This window comes from Rosa rugosa, chromosome 3, assembly GCF_958449725.1.
Source record: "Rosa rugosa chromosome 3, drRosRugo1.1, whole genome shotgun sequence".
In the NCBI taxonomy this organism is placed as follows: domain Eukaryota; kingdom Viridiplantae; phylum Streptophyta; class Magnoliopsida; order Rosales; family Rosaceae; genus Rosa; species Rosa rugosa.
In genome coordinates this window covers 26,239,820-26,250,049 of record NC_084822.1, presented here as the reverse complement: position 1 = coordinate 26,250,049, position 10,230 = coordinate 26,239,820, and the positions used below count along the sequence as shown (strand labels likewise).

Sequence of the window (10,230 nt, the reverse complement as noted above, 5' to 3'; positions counted from 1 at the left end):
CAAACCATTGTAATCTTGCCGTAATCTTGTAGGATTCTTCTAGGACTTCTCCTTGATGATTATGGAGTCATTAACCTTCCAAAACTGCAGAGCAAAGTTGCCACAAAGATTCACTGCTAGACTTCCTTATTTGAATAGGATTCAATTTTTGCTTCTGAAGCTTCCTTCTTGGACTATGATTGCTTGCTATTGCCATGTTTCTGGACAGTTCTCGACTTCTCTATGTTCTATGACATTATATCTTCTAGAATGATAAATAACATTCGAGAAAAACTCCAAGTAAGTTGCCAGAAAAGATTTCCCAGTGCAAAATGCTTTGTGAAAAGCTGCTAGTTCCTGCTTTCTCAGGAAGTTTTCTTCAAGCCTGACTTCCTGCTGACTTATTGACTGTTCTGACCAGTCTTTTGACTCATGTTGCAGTAAAACATCATGTCTTTAAAGAATTTTCTCCCAGAGTCCACTTGGAAGAATGCAAGAAAAGCTCTCCAAAACTCAATCTGAGAAGCTGATTCTGAACTGCAGCTTTCAGCTTTGCACGACAATTTATGTGAGCTTCCTTTGTAATTTCCGGCCATATGAATGATCAAACTTCGTCCTTAACATCAAGATTTCATGGTTAATGCCTTCAGTGCTCCATTTAAGCTCCTATTTCTCTTGAATTGCTTCACAAAGTACCTAAAAAAATAACAAAGTTAAAACAAATTTTTTAAAGGAAATAGCTAAGAAAAATGTAAAGGATTACACGTTATAATTGTCGCATTTTATGCACCTATCAACATGGTTAGTCAGCAGTTTCATCTAGGCATCGCCTCCTAGTATTCCGGTCGACAATACTGTCTGATGCATCATCTGGTCGGTAGTACCCTTTAGATGACATGAGATGGTTAGTCGGCAGCACCCTCTACCCATCGCATCCTAGTTTTTCAGTTGGCAATACCCTCTGATGCATCATATGATCGTTAGTACCCTCCAGATGGCATGAAATGACTAGTCGGCAGTACCCTCTAGTCATTGCCTATTTTGTATGTGTTATTTCAGATGTTTTAGATAGAATGAGAAGTGTATTTCAGTCGGTAGTACCCTCTGATGCGTCATCTAGTAGGCAGTATCCTCTAGATGGTATGAGACGACTAGTTAGTAGTACCATCTAGTCATATCATATTTCTTATGAGTTAGTCAATAGTAGAATGTAGATATATCTTTTTAGGATAGTGATTATATTGTGTAATCCACCCTTTACAACATCTTTCTTTTAGTGGCCGCCTAATGGGTACTACTAGTGAGTTGATTCTAGTGGCCACCTGGTGAGCGCTACTGGTGAGTTGATCCTAGCGGCCGCCTGGTGAGCGTTATTGGTGAAGTGATCCTAGTGGCCGCGGGGTGAATGTTACTGGCGATACGACCCTAGTAACCGCATGGTGAGAGCTATGAGTGAGTTAGTAGTCGTCATTTGCAATATTTTCTGTTAGTGGCCGTATGGTGAGTGCTACGGGTGAGTTAATCCTAATAGCTGCCTGGTGGGTGCTACTAGTGAGATTATCCTAGTGGTCACTTGGTGAGATGATCCTAATAGCCGCTTGGTGAGAGCTACGTTGAAGTGCTAGTAAGTTAATTTGTATTATTGATTTCCGGTTTGAAAACAGATTATCTTGAATAGTAGTATTGAGTTTGCATCATAATGTAGTGATTGAGATCTAAGTTGAATAGTATTCTAGTTGGAAGTTGGTTGTTTTTATGAGAGCAGGTAGACCCTAGAAGTTGAGGTTGGATTTATGTTATTATAAGTGATTAGTTTACTATGAAGGTTTAGGTAGTTCATTTTTAGGGGAAATTCTGTGAAATTTTCAGTAGAATTTCTTTTAAGATGGGCCTCGCATGACCACTTTAGATTTAAGGGTGAAATCTGGGGTAGATCCTATCAACACGTTACCCGTTTTAATGCCCTAGAAGGAAAGAGAAAGGTGCCATAAGTCCCAAATTTTTTATTTCCCAATTAGGATGCCATTTTTTATTTAAAAAAAAATTAATTTCAGTTTACCCCCTTGAGGTTTGGGGGTGTCATCATGTCACCCCCTCTACTCTCAATTTTGAATTTTTACCCCCCAAGCTTTCCAATTTCAGTCAGCCGTGTCCAATTTCAAAATTCAAAATTGAACACGGCTGAGAAATATCCTGAAATTGGAAACCTTAGGAGGTAAAAATTCAAAATTGAGAGTAGAAGGGGTGACATGATGACACCTCCAAACCTCAGGGGGGTAAACTGAAATTAATCAAAAAAAAAAAAATTGTCATTATGGACAAACAATTTTATTGAGAGTCAATAAAATATTTACCCAAAATAAATCTCAAACCTTAATCACTTTACAGACCTACAATAAATACATTATTAACACCCGGTAAAACCCTAAACTCCATACACTTAACCAATAACTTCCATTAAAACCCTTAATATTTTATAGAAGGACAATAAAATGTTATTGTGGGTCAATAAAGTGTTGAGGTTTGAGGTTCAAGGTTTACATTTTTATGGGCGTTAATTACACGTGTGAGGTTTGCTGAGAGTTAGTTACACGTGTTTGGGTTTTAGAATTTGAGGTTTAGGGTTTAGAGTTTTGAGTTTTACTGGGGTCCATGAATTGCTTATTGAGAGTCAATAAAATGTTTATTAAAGGTCAGTAAGGTGTTTGGGTTTAGACTGTAGAAGGTTTACTGAAGGTCAACAAAAGAGTTTATTGTGAGTCATTAGAGTGTTTGAGGTTTAGCGATTATGATTTTAAAAAAAGTGTAATACTGACGGGGAATAAAATCCTCAATTTTGTCTTTGTGGGTCAAGGACCCTTGAAGGAAAGCATAAACGAGTTAGGGTTGATCCTAGTTTCCAAGAGGACCAATCTTCTCAAACTAATGCTCTAATTAATGAGCCCTCAGGAAAATATCTTTGTGCCATGTTCAAAAACAGTTTGGGACTTTGGGTTGAAGCAATAAATTGACCCTCCAACTTTACTTAATGGAGATAACTTTACTTAATGGAGATAAGCCTCCAAATGCAAAGAGCAAACCAAAGGGCTCCAGTGGTGGGACTAGAAAGAAGAAACCTCATAGGTGCTTTTTTCAGTAAAGTGACAATAATAATATTAGAGCCATGAGTTCAAATTTTTTTGGTTTGTAAAGTTCCAGGTGCTTGTACTGGGCTTAATTGCAAATAAATAGAATTTTTAGGTACTGCCGACCTATTATTGTTATGCTCCAAAAACAGGCATCATATTTTCAGTTATTGATTTATTGTCGTCTTTTCATAAAAAAATAATTATAAATACATGACTGAGAAAACAAAACTTGTTACAAAACTAGGCTTCAAGTAACCATGTTTGTTTTTATGTCTAGTCTAGCATTAATTGTCAAGTTACTTGAGTAACTTTGTGTTTACTTAGCTATTTACATATTAAAAAAAGATTTATTTAAGCAATAACTCTTTAGGAAATTTTAGGACAAATACATATATTGCATATACACATTTACAAGTGTGACGACAAATTTGTTATCATTGTGGTAATATGAGTTACACAAAATCTATACTATTATTAAGATAAGAGAGCTTGCTCTTTATAACTGAATTTTTTTACCAATTATCATTTATATAATAAAATACTTTTGAGTTAGAAATAATCAATTGGGATAATAAAGTCAATTTACAAAATAAAAAATAAACTTGATAGTGGTTTTTTTTTTTTTTTTTCGATACAAAATGTGGTGTGGTTTCTATGAGATAGTGAGAGTTTTTTTTAACTACTTCCTCACATACTGACACATTCTTAAAAAAAATATAAAAAATAATAACACACGGTGTGTGTAGGCCCATGCTAGTTTTAGTTTATTAGAGGTGATTACTCCACCTACAACCTTATTATAAATTGTGAACAAATTTGTTTTTAATATATAACGTAGTTCAATTATAAGTAAATAGTATAAAAAGATTATAATAAATTTATTGTCAATTTAATAATATTGATTCCTATAAAATGAGTGTAGAATAAATATCCCAGTACCAATTCAACCTTGTAATTCTTTCTTTTATGTCCAAACGGCTTGATTACTATGTGTATTGTTCCTTAGGTTAATTTTAAAATAAATAATTGTTTTTTACTTGAGATTTTCTAACAGCTAAGTAAGGTGGGATACTAGGCAGCAAGTTTTGACGTCAACAACCGTAGCTAGCAATTATTGTATTACTGGTTTCTAGTATATATAGACAGCTCTAATGATAAAAATGACATACCACCACGGCACAACTTCAACTTAAAAATGGCTGGAGGCTCATCTCTGAGACTTTTCATCTTAGGTGTCTCCCTCCTCTCTTTCTCGTTCCAATGCTTCTGCCATTGTAATGTGAACAGAAAAGGTGAGACTAGAAGTGTTGGGATCAAGGGGATGTTTGTGTTTGGAAGCTCCCTGGTTGACAATGGGAACAATAACTTCCTACAAAACTCACTGGCCAGAGCTGATTACTTGCCATATGGAGTTGATTTTCCTCTTGGCCCTTCTGGGAGATTCACAAATGGGAAGAACGTTCTCGATCTTCTTGGAGAGCAGCTTAAGATACCTTCCTTCATTCCAGTATTCGCTGACCCCCAAACTAAAGGAAGCAAAATTGTTCATGGTGTCAACTTCGCTTCTGGTGCTTCTGGTATACTCGATGATACTGGCTCCTTAGCGGTAACAATACCAACACGTACTTGCTTCATTAATTTCGTCTTTATATATTCATCATCTCAACGGTTTTTAGTTAGTTTTTTTTTTAAGCTTTCAAGCTCTTAAAAAGTTGTAGCTTGTAGTCCTCAGCTCATTCGAAATGCTCATATATAGTCTAGAATTACGAAGGCATATTAGTCAAAAAACGAAAGAAACTAAGATAATTCCTTCATCATCAGCGATACCATTTGTTACCGATTAAGCTAATCATCCAACCAACAATAATCACCTGTATGTAGTAAGTACTCCCATGAAGTTCAATTGTCAACTTTTTAGCAAACAAAAGAAAAAACAAAGTCATTTTCAACAAAAAAAAAAAGAAAAACCAAAGTTTATTGCCTATTACTTGTTATAGTGGGTACCAAAAATACTAATAATTAGGGTATGTACTTTATTAAGTATTAAGAACATCTCTAACACAGTAGTTAAATTCAATTTTTATCTATATATAATTATTTTTAAAGCAAATTAAACTCAACTCCAACAGGTTAGCTATAGCTAAGTTAAATTTAACTTTAGCTAAAATGCCTAGCTATATTTAGCTAGTAAGCATCTTTAGCAGACTCTCAATTTTAGCTCCTTAACTATTTTAGAGAGCATGTTTAGTTTTTTTATCTATTTTAATAGAACTTTTAGCAATCACACTCCTAAATATAGAGAGCGAGATGAGACTCTCTATAATTTAAAAAAATGTCTTTTGAGTTATTTTATATAATTTATAAATATATTTAAACTATTTAATCTTCATTTAAAAAATAATATAAATTCAAAATTAGCTAAAATAGAGAGCATTGATATAGATGTAATTCTAAAGTGGCCAGCCAAAATGACTTTGTAGCTACTTTGGCTAAAATTTGACTCAAAAATGGCTAGCATTGCTAAAGATGCTCTTCATGAATAGCCAAAACAAAAATTATATTTCTCTATCATCTTTTTGTCCATGTGTCAATTTATGATTCAATAAAACATATTATATCACTCACAAATAGCTGCTACTGCTAGACCAAAATTGTTAGTTTAATAGTTATATTTCACAACTTTAGTTAAATTTGTAATTAATATAATAAAATAAGGTGTTGTGAGTAATAAATATAAGGAAAGAAGGGGGGAAAGTGATTCATTTGGAATAAGGAATGAATCATTTTCCTTCCTATTTTCCTTTGCTTCAGGACAGTATTTCATTTCCTTTAATCCTTTTGCGTTCATTTCCTGATGTTTACTTTCCGCGAACCAAACGGTGCCAGAATTAAGTTTAATTAATTCGTACGTTCTAATGCTGGGTTGTTTGCATTATTAATTTCTTACAGGGACGTGTAATGAGTCTAAATGAGCAAATTAGAAACTTCGAGGAGGTAACTTTGCCAGAGTTAAAAACCCAATTAGGGTTGGGGTGCAGTACAAGCTTTGAATCGTCAATTGATAAGTACTTGTTTGTGGTGGGAACTGGTGGAAACGATTACTCCTTCAACTACTTCCTGGCCAACCCCCATAATGTCAGTCTTCAAGTCTTCACCGCCAATCTCACATCATCACTCTCCACAAAACTAAAGGTACATGCTAGTAGCTGCACACGCAATTTTTCATTATCGTTCCGTATTCCATCTACCAATTAATAATTGACTGATCGATGAACGAAAATTCTAAAATATCCAGTACAGAACGGACAGGCTAGGGGTTCTTCAATGAAACACATACATGAATGTAAAATATCCACACCAGTACTAAAGTTGGTCCGAGTTCCAAACAGAACGGACACGATAGGGGCTCTTATTCATAGATTCATAGTGCAGTGATGGAGTAAATTAAATGATAGGATAACTACAGCAGATATACAGTATTAATTATTGCCATGACTGGTATCTGTTGCAATGTCGGGAACAGAGACTGTTTTGATTAATATTTACAACCTGCGCCTCCATCTGTCCTGTATTTTATCTCATGGAAATATTCATTATGTTGTAAGATGTAATTTTCTCTTGCTTATTTTAGCTAGCTAGCTAGCTGACGCTGACTGAAGGGGCGGAACTACCTTATATCATGAAGGGGTCCGAACCCCCCCCCCCCCCCCACCAAAAAAAACCAATGGCAGCCAAGAAGTAACAAAAAAAATAAAGAAATAATTTAAAACTAACAATACTTAATGTGTATTAATTACTCAATTTATGATAAGAAGTATAGAAATGTTGCTTAGGTTTATATATTTTGTAATAAATTATCATTGATGTCTAATTTGTTCAATTGTTTTATTATTATGAAATTTAACAATGTGCGTCGGATTTGCTAAAATTAACATTATTATTCTCTATACCTCATGTTTTATATATGGACCCCCCCAAGATTAGATGAAAATACCTAGCGCTCTGCTAGGGTTGGGAGAGCGCCGCTTTTGGCCTCTCTGTACCTTCCTCCATCATCGGTGGAGCACCTTTCCGGCACTGTCCTCTGCGTCGTTACCTTTGCGCACGACTTCTATCGTGCCTACTTATCAACCGCGGCAAGCATGCTTCCCGGCAAATACTTTTTGCTCCCAACCTCTATCTAATCATGGTTGGAGGAGAGAAGATGGGGTTGTGCCGCCTTGCTGGGTTGGCACGGCACCGGCTGTGAACAGACTCTGACCGTGCCGGGCACGTCTGAAGCTGGGTTTGTTCGATAGATCTGGTCCAGGGGCAGTGAAGCTAGGCGCGATTCGATGCTCGCCCATGATTACAGGTGCTGGGATTCCAACTCTGGATTCGTCAACACCATCTGCCCCGTCTGATATAAAGCCCTCAACCCCGTCTCCGAGGAGTCGCAAGGCGATTGAGGCAGGCAGGCCACTGGGGCTAGCGGCGACGCTTTGATTCGAGAGAACAGGTCTGGGAAGGGGGCTCTCCGGCGAGGACCGACGGCGCAGCGACTGGGATTGACGGCAGAACAGGGCTGGGTGCTCAGAGAAATTTTGGGTGACCAACTGTGGGCCTGGGCTCCTCTCTGTTTGGGCTACTCAAGCTGGGCCTGTGTTTGGGCCTTGTTTTCTGGTTGGATTCGCATTTGGGATCCAGGAGATTTTTTGTGGATTTCTTTTTCTGCTACACTCTGGAATTGGAATTTCGTCTACTTAGGTAGAAGATTGCTCTCTACTCGACGTATTAATTTGCGTGGAGTGGGCAAGGTCGGTCACACTACCGCTGGTTACTTTGATAGAAGGTTACCCTCTATTCGACACATATTTTTGTGTGAAAGCATGGTTGACCATACTATTGGTACCGGTTTACATGGCCCGGGATCTGCCCGGTGTCTCATCAAATGCTTTTTAGCATCCCTTCCTATCCTTACTAGGTTTCACTTCCGATGCCTTAATTGTTGCATCTAGTTTTGTTTCTATTATTTTTGATTTTGATGTAGTCTCTACATCTATAAGTTGTAATCGTTCTTATTCTTATTTTTATTATTAATAAAATGATTGACTATTACTCTAAAAAAAATATATATATATATATGTATATGGACCCCCCGGGCGAGTTTCAAATCCTGATTCCGCCCCTGCTAAGGGTACATATATAGTCATATAGAGATGATGTGGGGTGCCATCGATCAGCTAGCTAGCTAAGTAGATAGTCGGCCATTATTTTCTATTGGCCCCCCAGGCTCTCTAATCAAATAAATGACCCATCTACCTACGTCAGATCGATTAATCAAATCTGTTGGTAGATATATAGACATGCATAAAATGCACCATGAAAACCCAATCTACTCACTTGTATCACGAGAAACACTCATATATGGGCGGGTTAGATGGTTTCATTCCAGCCATTTCCTACTAGACGTTATTCGGTTAAAAAAAGGAAATCATCGAAATGTAGATATGACGATTTTTCTGATTTTAACTGTATTATAAATATACAGTCAGTTTGGTTTAATTCTACCCTATCATTCTAATTTAACACATTCTAATTATTTGTTGAAAAATTATGAGAACTACGAACCTCAGTCACTTTGAGGATCAGTTTAATGTATATGTACTGATATTTTGATCGTTAATTTTAGTTTATTTTTTATTTTACAATTCTATTAATTCTATTGGATGGAACATTTAAAACGTACAGAAGTTGCACAGTTTGGGAGCAAGAAAATTTGTGGTGATGTCAATAAACCCACTTGGGTGCAGTCCTATGGCTATGAACATGATGAAGCTGCCAACCGTGACGCGTAATCGTTGCGTACAAGGTATGAACCGAGCAGTTCACCTTTTCAATTCTCGGTTCAAGTCCATGGTTGATGCCATAAGGGCTGAAATGCCCGGTTCAGCACTTGTATTCGTCAACTCCTACAAGATTATCAGGGATATTATCAAGAGTCCCATCTCCAAAGGTAAAATACATCCATCTCTTCTTGCTTCTACATGGGTTTGAAACTTCAAAAGGCACTTGCCATAATATATAGTCTATACTTATCATCCAAATTTGATGGGGGTTATAGGATTCAAAGATTCGAGCGGTACATGTTGTGAAGTGGCATCAATAAGTGAAGGAGGAAATGGAATCTTATGCAAAAGGGGAGGGCAAGTGTGCCTGAACAGAAGCAGTCATGTCTTCTTTGATGGCTTGCATCCAACGGAAGCTGTGAACGTTCAAATAGCAACCAAGGCATTCGTCTCCACTCTCAAAACTGAAGTTTATCCAACTAATATCCAACAAATGACCCAAATCCAAATATAGGCTGGTGCATGGCAAGTCATCTTTGTTTCTCATATGCCTACACTACCAATAAGTTTCATGGTTCTTTCTTTGTCACCTACAATGGTACTCTAATATATAGTGTGTAGCTATATATTATGGTACTCTAATAGAAGTTTGGTAGGAGTGAATAAGTCCATCAGAGGACATCGTAATATATGTATAGTCGACTGGTATATATGGTATATATTATGGCTTTCTATTAGTTTCTTGAATCGGCTCTTCCCTCTTTTACATGTAACTACCAAGTTGTACGTGCATCTTGCGTGTGCAAATTGTGCATACCAATAACTTTATTCAAAACTCTGGGAGGTGGGAATGAGTTGTGATGGTCAAGAAAGAGGTTCTTTTGGATATTAGTGGAAGCGTAAATATTGAAAACCTTATATTGGTTAGGGAGGTGGGAATGAGTTGTGATGGTCAAGAAAGAGGTTCTTTTGGATATTAGCGGAAGCGTAAATATTGAAAACCTTATATTGGTTAGGGAGATGTGATGCATGAATGACACACATTATGAGAGATGTACTATCCAAAGACATGCATATAGTTCTTAGAGAGACATGAAAGAGAATCTCAAAATAACTGATAATAAGAATTAGACTCTAATAAAACTTCTATAAAAATACTCTTTTACATACCTTACTCAACTAGACTAGCCTACTTATATAGGCCTACATTAGACAATGTCATAAGAGCAAGTTCACTTGTTAGGTCAATAGGTCAAGGTCACTGGGTCAGTATACTAGTCACTGCTACTAGACAT

General features: G+C 36.7%; 1 protein-coding gene across 1 annotated transcript; it reads left to right on the top strand.

The window, feature by feature from the left end:
- Positions 1–4,262: 4,262 nt before the first annotated feature.
- Positions 4,263–9,682, top strand: LOC133739017 (GDSL esterase/lipase At1g71250-like). Its single transcript, XM_062166725.1, has 4 exons — positions 4,263–4,713; positions 6,057–6,299; positions 8,838–9,102; positions 9,211–9,682. The coding sequence occupies exons 1-4, from the start codon at positions 4,303–4,305 to the stop codon at positions 9,447–9,449; spliced, it is 1,158 nt and encodes a 385-aa protein (XP_062022709.1). The 5' UTR covers positions 4,263–4,302; the 3' UTR covers positions 9,450–9,682.
- The last annotated feature ends 548 nt before the right edge of the window (positions 9,683–10,230 follow it).